Source organism: Mirounga angustirostris, unplaced genomic scaffold (genome assembly GCF_029215605.1).
Source record: "Mirounga angustirostris isolate CCGP_5_RB_7025 unplaced genomic scaffold, mMirAng1.0.hap1 SCAF_8, whole genome shotgun sequence".
Lineage (NCBI taxonomy): Eukaryota > Metazoa > Chordata > Mammalia > Carnivora > Phocidae > Mirounga > Mirounga angustirostris.
In genome coordinates, this window is record NW_026991716.1 from 97,007,497 (window position 1) to 97,028,432 (window position 20,936).

At 42.0% G+C, this 20,936-nt stretch overlaps 1 protein-coding gene and 1 long non-coding RNA gene across 3 annotated transcripts in view; both read right to left on the reverse strand.

Annotated features, from left to right (window-relative positions):
- LOC135365603 (uncharacterized) overlaps positions 1 to 7,183 on the reverse strand; it is a 31,420-nt gene extending 24,237 nt beyond the window's left edge. The window contains exon 1 of the long non-coding RNA XR_010413737.1: positions 181 to 7,183. This is a non-coding gene — a long non-coding RNA (uncharacterized LOC135365603). The remainder of the gene's footprint in view (positions 1 to 180) is intronic.
- Positions 1 to 8,916, reverse strand: part of LAMA4 (laminin subunit alpha 4) — a 150,927-nt gene extending 142,011 nt beyond the window's left edge. For both annotated transcript variants that reach the window (XM_064598016.1, XM_064598015.1), the window contains exon 1: positions 8,254 to 8,916. In XM_064598016.1, coding sequence (XP_064454086.1) covers positions 8,254 to 8,448 — 195 coding nt within the window. In that variant the 5' untranslated portion in view covers positions 8,449 to 8,916. The remainder of the gene's footprint in view (positions 1 to 8,253) is intronic.
- Between the last annotated feature and the right edge of the window lie 12,020 nt (positions 8,917 to 20,936).

Sequence of the window (20,936 nt, forward strand, 5' to 3'; positions counted from 1 at the left end):
TTCAGGGCTTGTCTCTTATAGATGGAATTTCAGGGTGTCTCCTGGTGTTGATCATGACAGACCACAATTCCAAGGGAACAATACAGAACGAGGAAGTTATTCATGCACCGCAAACACTGGCTCATCTCCAGGCATTCAGACTCTCTTCCGTCTCCCAGTAACATGCATTTAGGACCTCACCTGTGACCGGGGAATTGACAGAATCACAGATGACAGAATCACTCTGCTGCTCCCGGGACTCATGGCATATCAGCAGGAAGAGAGGTTACCTTTAGGGCACTGTCAGCTTGTCAAATTGTGTCACTGTTCCTCAAGGGGGAAACAGCCTGTGTGGCCTTGAAGCTTGAAAGGCATTGTGGAATAACTCTACTGTGGAAGAAGAGTCCAGCCACAATTTTAAGCCCGGGATCCCAAATGTGGGCTCTGGCTCTTGCTGTCATGCTAGATGGTTCCACAACCCTAGGATCCCACAGTATGAGGCTCACTAGACATTTCTCTTGCCTTCTGCCGGTGTCTCTATTACACATTCCTTTGGGTCCACATTTGGCTTTACAGAGCTGTCGTGCAGTAGGACACGTTGCAATTCACTGTGTAAACAGACAACATCACTCCATGTACCAGTCACCTCTGAGGCCAGTTTTAGTGAAGACATCTCTGATCTCTAGACTCCCTAGTTTCCTTTAGTGTAATCATGCCACTTCAACGAATGGAGGACATGATTTCAAAATAAACACAAATGCATGAAGTCTACACTGCACGCAAGGGTCCTTTTAGCTGTAGTATACAGCATGGATTACTGGTCTGGTCTGCAAGAGACTTGTGCTCATGCAGCTGTTGGTGGTATGGGATCTCTCCAACTCATCAGTTCTCATGGAGCCATAAATGTAGGTATTCCACTCCAGTTAGGTAAACACTAGATCTTTAGCTTCTTCCAAAACACAACACACAAACTAAGAAACTCCTGGAAGTGAAAAGGTTAAATTGCATATTCCTTAAAGTATGTCTGACCACCCCTCTCTCCTCTTTTTTAAAAACAGAATTTATTTCTTTATGTATTTTTTTTCTTTATGCAGGGGATTTGGGCTTGAATATGGACATTTTCCCACTACCATTCAGCCTCAGAATGCTGTTTTCCCCAAGTTTCTCATGATAAAAAGACTCAGATTCAGAGCCAGCTGCTGGCAGCTGAATTTCATTAAGACTTTGATGGGAAACTTAAGTTGGAATTACAAACATCTGTGGCTAAGCTTCCCTTTAGTAAACCATTTCCCAGAATTTAACTTTACCACATTAGGAGCAAAAAAGAAAACAGTTGAAAAAAGAATGCTTCTCTTCGGCAAATGCTGGAGTAGATATTTAAATATCCTTCTCTGTGGTCACTACATCTCAATGAACCAGCAGATTTACTGGTTCCAGAAAACAAATAAGTAAGTGTTTGGAAATGCCAACTTCTGGAACTCAGTAATGTACTGGTAGTCTGATTTTAATGGTTTCTCATCAATCAGATGTCTCAAAATTATGTCTGGCCACCATTATATTTATATGGTTACTTTGAGCAAGGAAAAACCCAAAAGGAGAGGAGTGTTTTTTGGCATTACATATTTCAAAAAACCATGACAGGTCAGATTTGAGAATTTAATTGTGAAAGAAAAAAAAGTCCTTGTCATAACGATGTTGGGGTTTTTGTTTAGCTTTTTGGGGCTTTAGAAAAACTCATTCATTTCTCTTTACTGCTCAGATCATCCTATTGTTGATGAAAGGCTATGTTTAAAGAATCATTGGAGATACAATAATTACAAAAGTTCAACGACAGTCTCCTTCTCCAATGTTGGATAATCAGCACATTTGTAAGGAAAAGTTGGAAGTAATCAAATTTAGATAAAGAAGTAAAAATTTAGATAAAAATAAATTGATAAAACAAATCTTAACTTGCAGATAGATAAAAACAGTGGAAGGAAAGGGGAGAGGAGGTAGAAGAGACAGGGAACTGAAGGCAGACTTTGTGAGGTAGCTTATATCTATTACTTCACAACAATCTTGCAAGGCAAATACATTTCTGTTCATTCGACAATCAAACAAACTGAGCCTCTGAAGGATGGACTAATTTGTTCAAAGTCAAACAGCTAGAAAGTAGTGGAGCTGAATTCATAGCACATCTGTTTGGCTAGATGCCCACATGGTACCTTTGATGAAAGGTGAATTTCAAATGTTGTTAAGCAGAGACTGCAAATAAACAACCCTTGGGCTGAACGGGGCCATCAGATGTACATCCCACAAGGTAGTAAAAAAAAATTGAGTCAGCAATTTTACCTAAGAATCCAGATTCTGTTTTCTCTTGAAAAAACAAAAACAAAAACAAAAACAAAAACAAAAACAGAAGACCTGGCAACACAGAGGTGGCTGTCTCTCTGGATGAGACAACCCTTCTCCTGTCACTTTGGCCTTAACCACTCCCAGGGTGTATTCCTTTCACTGCCCAGTAATGTTTTGCTTGGCCTCTATAAGAATCCAAGTTTTAATTTTATTCCTGAACCATACAATTAGCATTTCCACTTCTGGGTATATACCCCAAAGAATGGAAAGCAGAAACTCAAAACACGTATGTGTATATCAATGGACACTGCGACATTATTCACAGAAGCTAGCAGGTAGAAGCAACCCAAATGTCCATCAACAGATAAATGGGTAAGCAAAGTGTGGTATATACATACAATAGAATATTATTCAGCCTTAAAAAGTAATGAAATTTGAACACATACTACAACACAGATGAACCTTAAAGACATTATGGTAAATGAAATAAGCCAGGCACAAAAGAACAAATGTTGTAGGTTCCACCTACATGAAGTAGCTATTATCGTAATATTCATAGAAACAGAAAGTGGAATGATGGTTGCCAGCATCTAGGGAAGGGGGTAATGGGGAATTATTCTTTAATGGGTATTGAATTTCAGTTTGGGAAGATGAAAAAGTTTTGGAGATGGATGGTGGTGAAGGTTGCATAACAATATGAATGTACCTAATGCCACTTAAAAATGGTTAAAAGGAAAATTTTATGTTACGTATATTTTACCACAATAAAAAAAAGTTACGGTTAAATCCAAGAACTCTGGAACTACAGCAAAGGGAATTCTTTATTTTCCAGCAATTTTATAAAAATTCTGTGAGATGGACCATATATTCCTGTAGGTGGTGCTGTTCTGGATTCTTTCCCTATTAATCTAAATCAGGAGCTTCTAATGTAGACTATAGCATCATGAAGAGGAAAAACACTAGAATATACTTATAAAAGGAAAATGGGATGCAAGAAAACTCTAGAGTTAAAAAAAAATCTATCAGGGAGACCCAGTGATTTGCCGGAAAAAGAGAATGGGATTTTGGAAACCTTGGGCAAGGTACTTAACCATCTCCAAACCTTAATTTGGTCATCTATAAAATGGGTATAAATTTCACTATTGAGTATTACAAAAGATAATACATGTAGTTACATGGGACATAGTAGAAATCAGGAAGTGTTATTTTTTGTCTTTCCTATATGAGTAGTTTAAAAAGTAGCTATCAGACGGGTCCGGAAAAGTAAGTTATCTCAATTCTTTGGTAATCCTAAAATTTTATGCAACTACTCATCAAGCAAGCATTGCACAAATAGTCTTTGAATGGCATTTTATATAACTTTAAGAAATTCCCAAGACTTTGACTGAAATTATGTCGACAGATAGTTTTAGTAACCTAACCACTTTTTCCTAGATACTCTTGCACAATTGAATTACTTTTATAAACTCCTTCCTAGCTGTGCCACTTACCAGGTAGCGTACCTGGGCAAATGCTCTGTGCCTCAGTTTCCATGTTTACAAAATAAGATAGTAACTATACAAGTCCCACTGAGTTGTTAGGAGGGTTTTTAAAAAAACATAACTCACGGGGAATGCTTAGACTAGTGTGTGGCCCGTGGTAATAATCAATGAGGGCATGCCACAAGCCATGCTATTATTATTATTACTACTGCCACTGCTATATTTAGTCCTTCTAAAATAATGTTTCCCAGGAAACTTCTTTGGTATTAGGTGATTGTGTCCTACTGATCTGGCTCAAGAGTAATCTTTTTCCACATTACCCCCATGGCCCGTAGCTGCTAGCCACTCTCACAGAATATTAATTCATTCTGCTTTATAGAGTGGCTGTGTACATATTTTTCGTTCTAAGACTGCCTCCTCCCTGAGGGGAGGGATGTGACTCTGCCTTCCTTCTGTCCCTCCTGGTGCCTACTTATTGCTCTCTGTACAGGGTAGGGCTCCAAACCTGCTTGTTGATGATACTGAGTGAAGGAAATAATGACGGCATGTGGGGCTTCACATTACCTAAACGCGCTGTTGAGCAGCAGTATGGAATGATGGCCCAGGCCAGTGACTTAATGTGGTTCAACGGGGCCATTTTCAAAGTAAGGGCCCAAGATAAGGAAAAGGAATGAAGATAGTGAAAGAGGTCTAAGCTGCCTTTTAATAAACATACTGCAATCCTTTAGTGTCAAGGCACTGCTACACTGGAGCACAGGATCATGGATCAGCAATAAAAAAAAAGTCTAGAGGAAAAGTTACTCAGAATTAGTCTAGTTCATAGTGCTTTTTTTAAAGCCAGCAAATAAGTGTGTCCAGGGTGGAGTATCTTTGCACATGTGGTTCATGGGCCATTGATTTTCTCCGAAGGCAGCTAACAACAACAACAACAACAACAGCAGAGCCCAGTCAGGTTACCAGGAGGTAAATTCCCGTTTTCCTCTCTGAGAGAAGTTTGCTCAATATTGTCACTTATTTCCCTTAATTTCTCAATTATCTCCCAAAAGGCAGTCACAGCACCGTCGCCCCCGCCAACCTCCCATTCTGCCCCTCTAGCGGGCCCTCCCCCCCAACTCTGCTGAGTCTCTGTGCGGGGCTTCTTCCCAGCCACACAGTGGCAAACTCTAACCTAGTGTTCTTGACCTTATATAATGCCTGCTTCTTTTTGACAGACAAGACTGTCCTTCCTGCCAAGGACATTCTGATACCCTCTCCTTGGAGACTGTTCCTGTCTCCATTCCTGTACCCCCTCCAGTTCTTTCACATATCCATATTGGTTAACAGGACTTTTGCCTAATTTTACTTGCTAGAGTGTGTATGATAAAAATCAAGGCTTTCTTTTCTTAAATGTAAAATATTAGAAGAGTGAATATACTTTTTTGAAAGTACCCAGTCTCTCCTTTGCCCACCCCCACCTACTGAGAATCATTGCTTTCGCCATAAACTCAGCAATAGTGGACTCAGGAAATTGTTAAAAAAACAGAAGGTGGGAAAATCCTACCCCTTAGCACAGAGTTACCGGTGGGTGCTACTCTTTTCAAACTCTTTGCATCCTGGGGGATGTTTGGGCTTGTTTGAGAAGGAAAGGAGGAATCTTCTTTCTTGGTCAGCCAGTGCTCCTCATCCTTTTATTCAGTGTGCATTTAATGTCTTTGATCCCCTAACTCACACTGAGCAGTGCAGTGTGTGGGAGACTGGGGCGTGTGTTCAGAGCTGAGGACCCAGGGGTAGGGAGAGCACAAACCTTGCTGTCGAGGAGCTTGGGAGAGCCTTTGGAGGGTCATCAGCCAAGCACCTCCCACTGCTCCATGCTTGCCTTAGTATTTTTCTTCCTTAACTTTGAAGGGAAATTGAGGAAAAACCATTCATATAAATCCAAGTCAAATACAATGAATGTATTTTTAAAATGTCCCTCCATTCACATCTCGAACTTCCCATGAATAATGTGTCATATGAGTCCATGGTCTCGTTCTCTCTGTCTATAGATGTAAATACAATCTCCTGAACCAATTCAGTAGAGTGTCTCTACGAAGTTATTACATTTCCAGAATGTATTTGGTTTATGGTCTCCTTACTGGCTATAAAGAGCATGGGAAATCTAAATGCCGGGGCACTGGGATCGCCATGGGACCGCAGGCTAACTAGAGGTATTATGTGAAACTATGCAGTGGGAACATAATTACTCCAATCCCACCCTTTCTACATCATATACTTTGACCCTTCTGGAATGACTAATAGCTTCTTTCTGTTTTCCTAAACCAAAAGCCTCAACTGGCATTCTGAACCTATTAGACTCTGACAGTATTACAAATTTAACTCACTATACGATATTCTTCCTGGTTGGAAAGATATAGACAAACAGAGATATAGCAATATTAAGTAAAATAGCACCATAAAAATAACGTTCTGAGAAATATTCCCAAATAAGGGTTTCTTTTAATCCAATCATCTGCATATTTTATACTGATAGTAAGATTCAGAATGTATAAAGCATTTATGCTATACCAAGTACTGTGTTAAGCATTCTTTCTGTATATTTTATCTAATTTTATCACGGTAACTGTAGGAAGTATGAAGTAGGCATCAATACTTTCTTTAAGCCTCAGTTTCTTTCTCTATAATTTGGGCATCTGTGATTTGCCTTAGGTAAGGAGCAGGAAAGTTGAAATTTGAACTTGGGACCATCAGAGTGCAAAGCCTGCCATTTAAAATAATCTGCTGTGCTGCCTTCCTATTATTTCACTGAGCATATGATTGTATAAGAAATCACTCAGGGTCTCAGCAATAAATTTAAGGTTCCCTGAAAATCAAATAATTATTTTCTTACTTTTTGTGGGATGAGTGTTTCAAAAAGTTTTGTGTGCCCATATCTCCAAAATCAGCAGATAAAAATACAGAATGCTTAGGTAAATTTGAATTTCAGATAAACAATAAATAATTTTTTTACTATAAATACATCCCATGCAATATTTGAGACATAAGCAAAAAATCTATTTGTTGCTATCTGAAATTCAAACTTAATTAGATGTCTTGTATTTTATCTTAATAAAAGGGCAACCTAACCTTAGGCATTTCACTCTGAGATTTTCCGTGCTCAAAGCAACAGGTGGAAATAATGCTTCCTCGGGGCAGGGGGTTAATTCCTAGCCTGTGGAGAAGCAATGCCTTCCCGTTGGTGTCTCTCCTGGCCTGGCTTCTCTCCATGCCTGGGGAGTATAAAGCTGAGCAGAAGCCTGCCCCCCTCTTTCACATAGAGGTTACTTTTTGCACCACAGTGGGAGGTTGGTATGCTCTGGTCCTACCCACCCTCCCTCTTTTTTGGGGGGTGTGGGTGGGGCTCACTCCTGGAGAAGGACCATCTTCATGCACCTTATTTTGGTAGTAATAATGAAGAACTACTGTTCTATGAACAATTAGCAGGATTAATAGTAATAATCCGGACTTCAGTTCTGTTAGAAATGGTGTCAATCCACATAACTGCTTTGGTTCTATAGTTGCTAGAACCATAGCTATAGCGTGTGTGTGTGTGTGTGTGTGTGTGTGTGATGTTAGGTCCATTGCTCCTTCCTTTCCCATGAACTTAGGTGACTTCATTTTCCTCCTACTTAACATCTCCCACGCACTGGACATGCTGTTGTCCGTCTTGGCTCAGGGGACTCTTAAATCACTTACTCTGGATTCATCCTCCTTTACCCAATTACTACATTTTGGTTGTGCTTTCAACATAAAAGCAATTGTAAGGTATTTAAACAGCAGCTCTTTGCATAACCATATATTCAATAGCATATCCTGATCATTTTAACTTTTGGGATGGGGCTTGATTTTCATCACAACTTCTTGCTTCGGGAATATGGCTCCCGTCTATTTCAAGTATCCGATCTGCAGCTTCCCAACAGACTCTGTAGTATCCCATCACCCTCAGCCACTGGCGCACTCTCCCCTGTTGCAGAGAACCTTCTGTTTGATTTATGACAAAAGGATTGGTCCCGCAGTATTGTTTCCATTGTCCCAACATCACAGAGGAGCAGGAAGCCAGGGACAGGGCACACGCATTGGGAGCTGTGGCTTGGCAAAAATGACTCTCCTGGGACATGCAAGTGGCAGAAAGTCACAGAAGCGCCACTGCAGCCCCAGGTGAGAGTCTAAGCAGCCCCACTGGGACTACACAGGACACATGCACTTCTGCTAGTTTGAACAGTGACATGTTCCAAAGCCTCAACTCGCAACTCACGACGTCCCAGTCCAACTTAACAAAGTAAAACTCTTCATTCCAAGTTTCTGAACGGACCTGGTACAGGTGAAACTCTCGAGGCGGATGGGGGAGGGAACGAGGAGGGGAGAGGGGGGGACGCGAGCGTGGCGCCCGCACCCCGCGGGGCGCAGGTGCCGCGGCAGGGTCACAATGGCAGGGACACCGTACCTTGGCAGCAGGCGGCAGCCTTCCGGGAGCCACGCGGGGCTCGCTCGTCTCGGGCGCGTCTTGTCTGCCGGCCGCGGAGCTCCCTTCAATGTCAAAAGGAAAAGCGTTGCGGTTCCCGGCCGCCGCGGCGGCGCACGCAGCGCCCCAGAGGAGCCACAGCGGCAGGACTGAGCGCCGGGCTGAGCTCACGGCCATCTCTCCGCTGACATCCAGCAGGGCTCTGCCTGGGGCTCGGCGGCGGTTTGTCCTGGTCGGTAGCCCCCGCGCCGTGGGGCGGCGGTGCCTCGCTTGCTCTACCTTCTCGGCCTGCGCCGAGTCCGATGTGGGAAGTCAAGGCGGCCCAAGGAGCAACTTAGTCAAAAGGGAGAGGGAGCGAGTGAGCGGGAGTCCCCCTTGCCCCCTTCTCTCTCCTCTTTCCTTCTTCCCCTCTGCCTCTCTCGCTTTTCTCTCCCGCTTTCTCTCTCCCCAGAGGCTCTGGCTGAAGGGCGTGTAGATGGATGAAGCTTAAGGCTGAGCATCAAAAGGCGGACGGGTGTGGGGCGAGCCCCGCCGGCCACCTCCTGGCCGGGGCGCGTGAGGACTGAGGGCTGCGCTGTCCTGCCTTCCTCCTCACATCCATTCGCACCACTCCCTTTCTACCTTCCACTTCCAGGCCCTCCCACTCCGACTGGCGTTTCACACACCGAGCTCTGGGCCTTTCCCTGGCCGTCCTCCCCCTCCCATCTCAGTTTGGAGGCCCTCCAAGGGACCCCCATGAATGTTCAGCTTTTGTGATTGCTTCCTCCCATCTCTTATTTATTTAGTCAAGGTGCCCGGTGTCTTATCTGTATTTATGTAGATCTCTTATGTGGCCCCCTAGTTTGCAGGGAAGTGAGTGGGAAAGGGATTCCAGGGGCAGGAGCCAGAGGTAGGCAATCTCACTCTGTGGCAGAGGGGGAGGGCACCCACTTTCTTGAGCAAGGTTTCTCATTTTCTAAAGATGGAATGCTTCACTCTTTGAGCTATCTTCATTGAGACTGGCTGGCCGCCGTCTTCCTCTTGACAGTCCTCACCCAGGGGGCTTGGGAGAAGAATATCTTTTACTGCAGCGCTGGAAAATGACTTCATTACGCAAATGCATGAACTTTTATTTACAAAGAGCATCTTGTTTTCATCCTAAAGAGGTGCTTTGTAAGGGCTCTGGAACAAGGCTTGCAGTGTATGAGCCTGTCAAATATACTGCCCACAGCCCTGGCCTCTTCCTCTAGGCCTGTAATCTCATGCCTACTACATCTGTGTGAGTCATGTAACCTTTCTTAGACTTTGGGCGAAGTTGGCTACAGTTGTGCGGGGGTGCCCCTGTGGGTGGGTCAGTGGTCACTGCAGCTGATAGGTACCTTTGCTTACCTTGGCTTCATAATGGAGCTTTAAACATTCCCACAAGACCCAAACATGGCTTAAAAAGGATTAGATGAAGCAACCTTAAAATGACACCCAAGTAAGTCTCTAGATGTTTGAAATTATCCATAATCATGCAATAAAGCATTTTCATAAAACTTAATCATTAGCTCTATTTTACAGGACAGAAGTTACTTTATCTAAGAAAAAAACCCACTCATTTATTTTGCACCTACTCTATGTCAGATACATTGTATATGTTATTTTGTAAGACTCACAGCATTCCTGGAAAAGAGGACTATTATTTCCTTTTTACAAAAAAAAGGGGGGGGGGAGGTTCTGGGAGCCTAAGACATTTGCCCAACATCACACAGCTGGTAGAAAGCTAAGCTAAGGTTTGTACTGGGGTATCACTGATTCCAAAACAGTCTTTCACATCTACACAGCACTGAAACTCATGAGATAAAGGACACAAATCCGGAATAGGGGAGATGACATTCCCATTTTTTGAGTACTTTCTATGTGCCAAAAAGTTTGTGTAAATTATCTCATTTAATTTCATCATTGGTATAATCCCATGAGACAGTTATCGTTACATACATTTGGTAATGGGGAAATGGTGAAAGTACTACTATCTGATGCTAAGGTCATTGATTTTTTTTTTTAAGATTTTTATTTTATTTATTTGAGAGAGAGAGAACATAAACAGGGAAGAGGGTAGAAGTAGAGGGAGAAGTAGATCCTCCCGCTGAACAGGGAGCCCGACATGGGGCTCTATCACAGGACCCTGGGATCATGACCTGAACCAAAGGCAGACACTTACTGAGCCACCCAGGCATCCCAAGGTCATTGATTTTGAACAATAAAATGATATGAGACAAAAGTGTCAAAGCTGGTAGAAACAAAAAGTTCTCGTATATCCCCAAGTATTTGTAATATTTTCATTTTAAGATATAAAGATAGCATTGTAATAAACCAGTAAGCTAAACTATGATCATCTGCTACATAAACTCGATAACCCACTAAATTAAGTGAAAATACTTAAAAATATGTTTGGTTGGCTCTTGAAGAGACTGATATTGGGAGGCAGGATGGCTAGGGTCTAAGAGGAAGAAATGATGTTTCATTATCCTGTCCCATTCTCCCTTGAAAAAACTTTAAGTAATAATAAAATAATAATAATAATAGCAAAAATATATGCGTCATATTCTGACTTCAGAGATAGACCTTTTCAGTACACAAAAATTGTTCACGTTTGTTTTCTGAAGGATTATGTCCTGTTCTTCACTAACTGTCAATCAATCACACACTTTGTATTTCACTTGCCTCTTCTCTCTACCTATAAGGTCATGTTCAGGTTTTGGGAAAGGCCTGAATGGTGGGGGTGGGAGTGTATTTGTCCAAGACCCATAAACTTTTTATTGTTGATTAAATATGTGCTTCCAATTCCTCCTCCTCATCTTCTTTTTGCAGATACTATTATTTTTGAGGCCAAAAGCATAATACGTAAGAGCATGGGTTTTGTAAAAATAAGGTTCAAATCATAGGTCGGTTTACAGTTCTGGGAGCTTGGCACACACATAGTCTCTCTGGATGTCAGTTTCCTCACCTATAAAGTGAAAGAGGTCAATGATACCTCTTTCACTGAATTATTATAAATAGTAAATGAAATAATGTAAATAAAGCATTAACAGCCTGGCATATAGTCAGTGCTCAATATAGACTATTTAACTAGACTGTATTTCAAAGTCTTAAAAAAGAACAGAATAACTATTTTTAAAAGAGGAAAAATAACCATGTTTATTTATCCTGTAGCTTGGGTAACCTCACATTTGCTGAGAATAGCTGTTCACATTTTTGGGCTGCTACGTGGGACTTCCCCATATTAAGCATGAATGAGGTGGTCATGGATGATAGAATGATAGGGCAGGGCAGGCAAGAAGGGAGCATGGTTGACTGTTACATAGAAAGTTAGGAGGCAGTAGAACAAAGAATCATCTCCTCACCAGAGGGCCACCCCCAGACGGTTAAAAGCCAGAGTGTGGGAGGATTTTACTCCTGCTACAATGGAAGACTGAGGACAGAACAAGCGTCTTCAGTGTGGCTGCTTTCTTATCACGACCCTCCCTCATGCTCATCTCCTGAGACTGGGGCTGGGCATTGGCCAAATACTTTCACGTTCATTATCTCCCTTGGGACTCGCACCTGCCCCGTGATCAAAGGAATGCTGCTCCATAACCCCCGATGCACAGAAGAGAGCGCCGACATTAGGGAGGCGAACAGGTTAAATGGCAAGGACATGAAGCCAGTTAATGCAGGATGAGGACCCCACACCTTCCCACTTCCAGACCCATGCTTTCCCAACAACACCCAACTATTTTTAGTTCCGGCAGCAACAGATCTGGTGGCTTGAAGTCTTTATCAAGAACATTCTGGAATTCCCTTCTGAGTCCCCCAGTGGGTGCACTTATCAGCAGATAAACATCAGGGCTGCCCACTCCCTTCAGCACTTGTCGGGCCTGTCCACAGCATCCGAAGATCCAGCAAGGGTGTTGTTAATGCATCCCATATGCCCTTCTGTAAATAGAAAGTCACGTCAGATGCTATTTTGGATTTTTAGGTGCTAATCTGGGACATAATTAGACAGGATTGTTGTGGGACAGTGTACTAGTGACAACAATTTTGTGATGAGGTTGGTCAGAGAAACAAGGGCGAACCATCACCTGCCATGAGGTCTCTGACAGTCAAGTGATAGGAAGGGAAGGTGGAGAGTGGTGTCTCTTTTCTGCTGACACCCCTCTCCTCTTAGGCTGCACTTCTCCTCTGTGGATGACTCTGGTGGGAGTCCAGCAATGTGAGGAGGAACAACAGCAAGAGAGCTGGGGGTGGGGGGACTCCTAAAAGCCATTCTTACTCCCATTTGTTTTCTCAGACTTTTGTTCAGGATGTGGACAGCCTGTGCTATCTATGCTTCCTCTCTGGGCTATGACACTTGTCACAGCCTCATTTGGCTTTTAACATGTGCTTTCTGCATTCTTTCCATCCATCCATCCATCCATCCATCCATCCATCCATCCATCCATCCTTAAGTTATTCATTAATTCATGTTTTCATTTACTTACTCTGCGTTTGTTGAACACTTCAGTATGGCAGGTTGGATGCTGAAGGAAAGATGATAAACACATATCCTAACTCTGAAGGAATTCAAAGTCTGCTGAGGCAGACCGTAAGTTGACCCCATAGGGAATGCAAAGTGGTTAACAGGAATTCAAAGGCAAAGTCCAGATGAGCTGCTAATAAACTGTGTAGAACAAGGCCTTTCTTGGGACTCTGCTGGCTGGAAGAAGGGGGAAACCCTGCTGAGTCCTCTGTGATGAGAGGAGAGAAAGCAGCCATTTGCAGAGGAACAATCCCTTTAGAGATTTGCTGCCACATGAGGGGTGAGAGAGTCGTGGGATTCTGAAGGCTCTTTGGGTGCCTGTTCAGGGCACACAACTGTTGCCTTCAGGGCCTGGGACAGACTGAAGGAGGACAAAGAGCTTCCTAGCCTCCTCTGGTCTCTCAGCTTTTCCTCCATCCAGGCCCTAGGCTACACAGGGGTCTTCTCTCCTGCCCATCTCAACACCGAGGAGCTTGTCACAGTCACATGGAGGTCCTGAACAAAAGCCTGGGGAAACCCATGGGGGAAGAACAACTTCTTTTAAGTTAACAAAATGTTTACGTTTCATTGTGGTGAGAACTTAACAGGAGATAGACCCTCTTCACTGATTTTGAAATGTACAATAACAGTATTGTTATGTATAGGCACAATGTCCTGTGGGGAAGAAAGACACTTAGATGTCCCCACACTCCCCTAGCTCTCTTGCTGTTGTTCCTCCTCACATTGCTGGACTCCCACCAGAGTCGTCCACAGAGGAGAAGTGCAGCCTGAGAGGAGAGGGAAAAGAGACACCACTCTCCACCTTTCCTTCCTGCTACTTGACTGTCAGAGACCTCATGGCAGGTGATGGTTCGCCCTTGCTTCTCTGACCAACCTCATCACAAAACTGTTGTCACTTTTTAAACTTTAAGTGGACAAATTGAAGCCCATAATCGTGGTTGCATTTAAAGAATTTAAAATGTAGCAGATGTAATTATAGTCAAATTGGAAATCACAGATAACAAAAAATGAGGAAATAGTGGTCACCAGTAATCATACCTCTCTGGGATATAGACTTACAACACTGGAAATGTTTGGGAGTAAATACCTTCAGACTTCTGTTGCATCTGTATCAATTTTTTTTTTTTGCATCTGTATCATGTTTTAAATATTTTATGTATTCCATTTGATATATATTTTGTATATGCATAAAATATATTTTATATATCCATTTTATATATTCTATTTTTTCATACAAAAACAAATTGAAATGGGACATCTGGGTGGCTCAGTCAGTTGAGCTTCTGCCTCTTGTTTTTTGGCTCAGGTCATGATCTCAGGGTGGTGAGATCTAGCTCTGCATTGGGTTCCATGCTCAGCAGGGAGTCTGCTTGAGATACTTTCTCTCCCTCTTCCTTTGCCCCTCTCCCTACGCATGCACTGTCTCTCTCTCCCTCTCTCTCTGCAATAAATAAATAAATCTTTAAAAAAGAAACAAAGCAAAACCAAAAATGAATCACAGTGTGCATAGTATTTTTAAGCTTTTCCTCCATGTCAGTGTAACCTCAGTATGTTACTGTGAAAAACTCACGGTGTTCAGATTTACATTTGGGGAGGATTCTCAGGTATGGATGAGACCTTGACTAGAGGGCCTCGCTAAGACACCAGTAGGAGGTTGGGGAGCCCATTCTTCTCACACTGGCTCTTAAGCCCCCAGGGCAGGGACCCTACAGTGAAGAGGAGGGCCCGGATTGCACTGGGGAATGATAATAGGGATGAGGACATCCTGATCCTAGTGGATCAGCCTGATGGAGAAACAGGTGAAACCAACAGATGAGAGAGAATGGTTCTAACAAGGATTTTCAACCACCTTGGCTCTGGCCATTGCTTAGGTCCACAGGATAATTACTTCATCAGGCTAAAGGGAAGTGATCGCTGCTCAGTGGTAAAGTAATCAACTGAGAACAGAGGTTACAACATCCATTAGCTCAGTGATGAGATCAATATAAAATAGGAGCTCCTGGGACATGATAATGAAATGATACAATTAAGGAGAATTGGGCAACATTAAAAAGAAGAGACCTAAGACACTGGTTCTTATATCCTTGCACCCACCCCAACCCAAGCACCACAAAGGGAAGAGAAGATTCCTTAAGAGAAGGATTGCTGTCACCATGGTGGGTGTATAAGCAAGGCAGGGGGTTAAAATGTGTTCTAACCTGCTTTGTGTGAGCGGTGGCAGAAAGTGGTCTGTAAGAGTTTAACTGAAAAGCTCTATGCAATCTAGCTCTGTATACCTTGCATTACCCTCTAGAAAACACGTGCTGGATGTGCTCACCTTAGGAATCAAATGGTTTTGGAAAAAAATGTCAGAACTAGAGCATAACCATAATGTCTCAAATTTGCACTGTGCTTTACAGTTTGGAATTGACATAGTTATTGCTTCTCTAACAAGTGAGAAACTGATCTGGTTCTAAAAGTTCAAATGTACAGATTCAGACCTTTTGGAGAAAGATTCTCAAGTCATTGTCCACCACATCTGTTAGGTGGCCTGTAGCTCCTGAGTATTTAACACTCTAAATAAGATTTATTCATCGTCCATTCATTCAACAAATATTTGCAATGTCTACTTGCAATTGGCACTTTTCTCAGCCCTGAGGATAGGACAAAGTAGAAATCAGGCAAAAATTTCTGCCTTCATGAAGTTTACATGCTAATTGAGGCAAGCATAGGAGAGAGAGAGAATAAACAATCAAGCAAAAGAAATACGTATGCATGGAATACAGTGTGTTAAATGGAAAGTGCTATGGGGAAGAAATAAGCGGGGTAAGGGGGATAGAGCGTGCAGGTTGCAGAGGGTGGAAAGCACTTGCCTTGTTGAGGAAAAGGCAAGAATAAAGGGGTGGAGGCAAAGTAGCTGGAAATAGCCTGAAAGGTAAGGGGCTGTGTGGGATGGATTATGTAGGACCATCAAGATAATTATAAAAACTTTGGCCTGAGTGAAATGGGAAATATTTGGAGGGCTCTGTGCATGAAAGTAACATGGCTGGACTTATTTTGTCTGCCATGTGGGAACAGGGGTAGAGGGAAAATATGAGGGAGGAGTGAGGGAGACCATTTAGAGGCTATGGCAACAATTCAGGTGAGAGACGATAGGGGCTTGGTCCACAGTGTTAACATTAGAGGTGAGAGGTCATCAAATTCTGATCTATTTTAAACATAGAACCAGTAAGATTTTCTGGATATGGGGAATGAGAATAAGAAAGCACTCCATCTTTTTGGCCTCAGCAGACTTGAATGATTGATTTGTCATTACTAAATGGAAAGGAAGAGACATTTAGAGGAATGGAGATGATGAAGAGTTTAGTGTGGGAGGATTTTTTTTGAGATGCCTCTTAGATCAGATTTTTACACTCTATTTCTTTACTTAAAGACTTGTTTTGAAAGCATTACATATTCATAGTACATAATACATAAGACACACACTGTCTTTTTACGGGGATCTACTAAGTGCAAGGCACTGTGGATAATAATAGGTAATAACTTTATCTTATAGTCTAATAAGGGAGATTTATAGCATTCAGGTAACAGCAACACCTATAATTCAAGTCAGTAGGTGTTCAAAATGGGCACAAATCCATTGCTCTTGGGGGTTAAAGCAGGGAGGGATACTTTGAGATCATGAGAAGAGAAAGCATTATAGATTGGAGCTGGATCTCCACACAGGTAGAGGAATTAGGTATGGGAAGATAGGTGAGGGAAGAGCACAGGAAAGGGAATTTCAGGCAGATGGAACAGCAGAGACACAAGGATAGGAATGGATAGGAATGGGAAATCACATGCATATTCAGGTAAGAGCAAGGGCAGATTAGCTGAAGCAACGTGCAGAATTTGTTTGGGTGGATAATGGGAGATAACACGGAAAAGATAGATATGGATTTGATCACTAGTTTACTACTAGAAGGGAAAGAGAAGATCACAGGGGAGTTAAAAAGGGTTAATCAGATAACAATGAGGAAGGTGCACTGGAGTGGAGAGACAGGAGCCCAGGGGACCAGGTGGAGATTGTTGCAATAACAGTTTAAGCCTCAGGTGACAAACCGAATAAATCTTAGGAACTGTCACTGTGTCCCCTGAAAGCAACTCCTCATTCCTGGGGCAATCCAGATGCAACACAGACATCTCAATTTGTTTTTTTTTTTTTTTTTTTTTTTTTTAAAGATTTTATTTATTTATTTGAGAGAGAGAGACTGAGAAAGAGAGAGCACATGAGAGGGGGGAGGGTCGGGAGGGTCAGAGGGAGAAGCAGACTCCCTGCCGAGCAGGGAGCCCAATGCGGGACTCGATCCAGGGACTCCAGGATCATGACCTGAGCCGAAGGCAGTCGCTTAACCAACTGAGCCACCCAGGCGCCCCAGACATCTCAATTTGTAAAACCAATATTTCCTTGAAGCTGAGATGACTTTTAGCTTGAATGAAGTCAGCCCCTCCTACTGGAGAGAAAGAAAGCAGTGTTGGACACTATGTTTCCTAGCCAGCACACACTGTCGTGAATTTACCAAGCCGCAATACGTTGGCTCTTTTGTCAGTGGAAGGTGTCACCGGACAGTAATCCCTATGAGATAGCTTCTATCCATCACATACCTCATCCATTAGTAAAGTTCATTAATTACTGGCCCTGGGTCTACTTGGACTATTTTGATCACTTCCAAATAACGCACTAATGGTTTCTCCCTTCCTTTTTCTTTCAGTCTTGCTTTCTTTTCTTTTTCTTCTTCTTGTTTGTCCTTCCTCATTTATTTTCTCAAAAGTCCCACACTAACTTTAATTACATTTATCTCAAGCTAAGTGCATAACTTATTTTCTTTATTAAAAAAAAAAGATAATCATTCCAGGGTGCCTGGCTGTTTCAGTGGGAAGAGCATGGGACTCTTGATCTCCAGGTTATGAATTCAAGCCCCACATTGGGTGTAGAGATTACTGAAAAAAATAAACATTAAAAAAAGATAATGTTTCCTATTAAATCAACTCCCAAGGCCTTTTTTCCTTTTTAATAATTAAAAAGAAACATATATATTATATATAATACATACATATGTAAAAACAAAAAATTATGATATTTGGGATCGTAGTTCATGCAGTTTCTTACTAATAAAATAATCCATAAACAGGTTATCACCTTTAAATACAGCCAAATTTCTCTATTGGGATTTCTAGATAGTGATGCCCCCGACATTGTTGGGACCCCAGAGATGATGATGGGAACTCTAGTGGACATTAAAAGAGCTCCTGGTTACAACTCTTATTTTCCATGGAGAATTCATACCTCCTCCACACCGGATCTGTGCTAGTCTCATTTTTCTGGGTGTGGGGCATCTGTTTCAGATCTAAATGAATCACTGGAATCCCATCCCATAGTGAAACATAATTATAGGGTCAGAGATTGTCATATGACCAACAGGTCAATCAGATGGAAGGAGAGGTTTGCTAGAGTCTTCTGGAAAGAGGTTTTCTAGGGTGTTTTTGGAGAGAGCTTCTAGAGGTTGGCAGCTTTTCTCTTTTGTGTATGGAAGAGAGACTTTGTTTCCCTTGGAGTAATTGGTAATCCCAAGGGAAGCCATTTTTAAGAGAAAATGACCCCACAGAAGGCAGAGTAAAATGTGGAATAAAATGGGTCCTGGAAGATGTTGTTTAGCTGTGAAATCAAACTGACCTCCAGACTTTCAATTTCATGGGCCAAGAAATACCTTTTATTGCCAGTTTGAATTAGATTTTCCCTTACTGACAGCCAAAGGGATTCTGAAACAAGAATAGTAGGAATTTGAGAAACATGTGATTTTGAAAGAGACTGTGATGAGTGTATCAGGGAGAAAGAGAAGATGCTGGTTTGCAGAGCAGCCATGTTAGTCTTCTGGAGGAAGTTATCATAAAAGCAAAATTTATGTATGGAATATATTGTTTTTCCATAAGTTTGTCAATCTGTAGATCTTCATTAAAAGAGAAATTAGATGCAGTTGTTAAAAAGCCAGTCTACAGATTCAGATTGTCTGTTTGTATCCCTCAATTTTCCTACTTACTAGCTGTGTGATCTTGGAAAGTGATTTCATTCTCAAAGTCTCAGCTGCCACATCTATGAAGTGGGAAGTGTACCTGTCTCATAGAGTTTTTGTGAGGGTAAAATAAGATAACGCACATAAATTTCCCAGAATAATGCTTGAAACAGTGAGCACTCAATAAACTTTAGCTGCTCTTATTATTATTACTAATAATACTAATATTATTACTGTTGTTATATGACTACTGTGTTCTGGAGAAAACTGGAAAAACAGGCTGATAATTATAAAGTTAATAGAATTCTTTGTTATCTATAGCATAATTCAATAAGTATTTTTCACTTTTCTTTCAGTAATTTTAATATCTGGAAGCAATAATTTAATTGCAGATGTTTTATTATCAACACAGTATTTAAAATTTGCTAACCTTTCTCAAAGAGGCTGCTACTCAGGCTAATACATGGTTCTGGTCTCATTATCAACCTAATACAACATCTAGCCCTTCATTACAGGTCCCATCTTAATCCTTAGCCCCATCCAGATAATTCATGGCTCCAACTACGCCATCCTTAATTACTTTACCCTTTTAGTCCAAAGCGATTTCAGTATGAATCATGTCCTTAATTGACTCAGTTCTCTATTTGAATTTTCATTTGTAGACTCAGACTTATTCCCTAGGAATAAGTGACTAGAAGTGAACAGGCTTTTCTAGGGAACTAGACCATAATTTAGGGGCTAATTTCCTGTCTGGTATTCTCAGGCATTCAAATTCAGACTCTCTAATTACTAAAGGCTTTTAGAATTATGGCATTTTTACATTGGTTTTCATTTTCCATCATTTAGAGCATGCAGAATGCTGTCACCTACACTGTCTGAAGCAATTCCCCCGACAACTCTGTGGGGGTAAGCACCATCATCCAACTCGAAGCTGGGAGAGATGGAAACATCAGTGAGAGCAGACCGTGACCCAAAGGCTGATCTTCAAGCTTCTCAGCCTGGTGTGATTTCTTCCCATCCCCTCTGGCTCCCAAAGTCGTCAGTCTTTGACATTCGTGATGTGCACAACCCAAAATAAGTCATAGCTGAGCAGCATGCATACAAAAAGAGAAGTGTTCAAGATTGCTGCCCCTCAGATTTTGAAAAACAATTCACTTATTATCATTCTTAAATTAATATTTATTTAAAAATGAAAATATCAAGGACAAAATAATTGATTATGAGGTAGGAAGAGAGAAAGAGCCGGTATTTGGAAGGAGACATATTTAATCATTAAATGACTGAATAAAGTGAAGCCTTGTTCTCTTTCTTTATTAAATGGTTTACCTGAGCACAGAGAACTTAAGGATTGCGTTTGCCATAGCTCACACTTGTATTCTTCTTCTGGGTTAATATGATTATGTACGAAAGACCTTGAAATAGCTATTTCTTCCAGCTAGCTACTGGAGATGGGCCCGTAACATTTCTGGGCTTATTTCAGCTGGATTGCCTTTGGGAACGGTCCAGAGTGGTTTTTAACCTGGTGTTATGGTTAGTGATGACCAGCAACTCCCTGGAATGCCCAGGAGAAAGCACAGGGAGGAGAAAAGGCTCTACACTGTGGGCTGGAGACCTGGTATTCCCATCCCAGGGCTACACCTCACTAGTCTCAGCCTTGATCTAGTCTTTTTTTTTTTTTTAAGATTTTATTTATTTATTTGAGAGAGAATGAGAGCACAAGAGGGAAGAGGGTCAGAGGGAGAAGCAGACCCCCCGCTGAGCAGGAAGCCCGATGCGGGACTAGATCCTGGGACTCCAGGATCATGACCTGAGCCGAAGGCAGTCGCTTAACCAACTGAGCCACCCAGGTGCCCTTGATCTAGTCTTCTACGCTCCCTGGCCTTCACTCCTTCCCTCTATAAAATGAAAAGTGAAACAAGGTGCGCCTGGAGTCCCACTCAGCCTCAAGGCTGTTGTGTTCTAGGAAGGGACCTATCCCCAGACATTGACTGTTCTGATCATGGCCAGGAGCAGATGGATGGCTTAGAATGTAACACTAATAGGACTATGCCATGGCCTTCCCTGCTGGAATAATTAAACCCAGGGTCTGGTGATTTGTGCCTGAAGCCATATTTTAG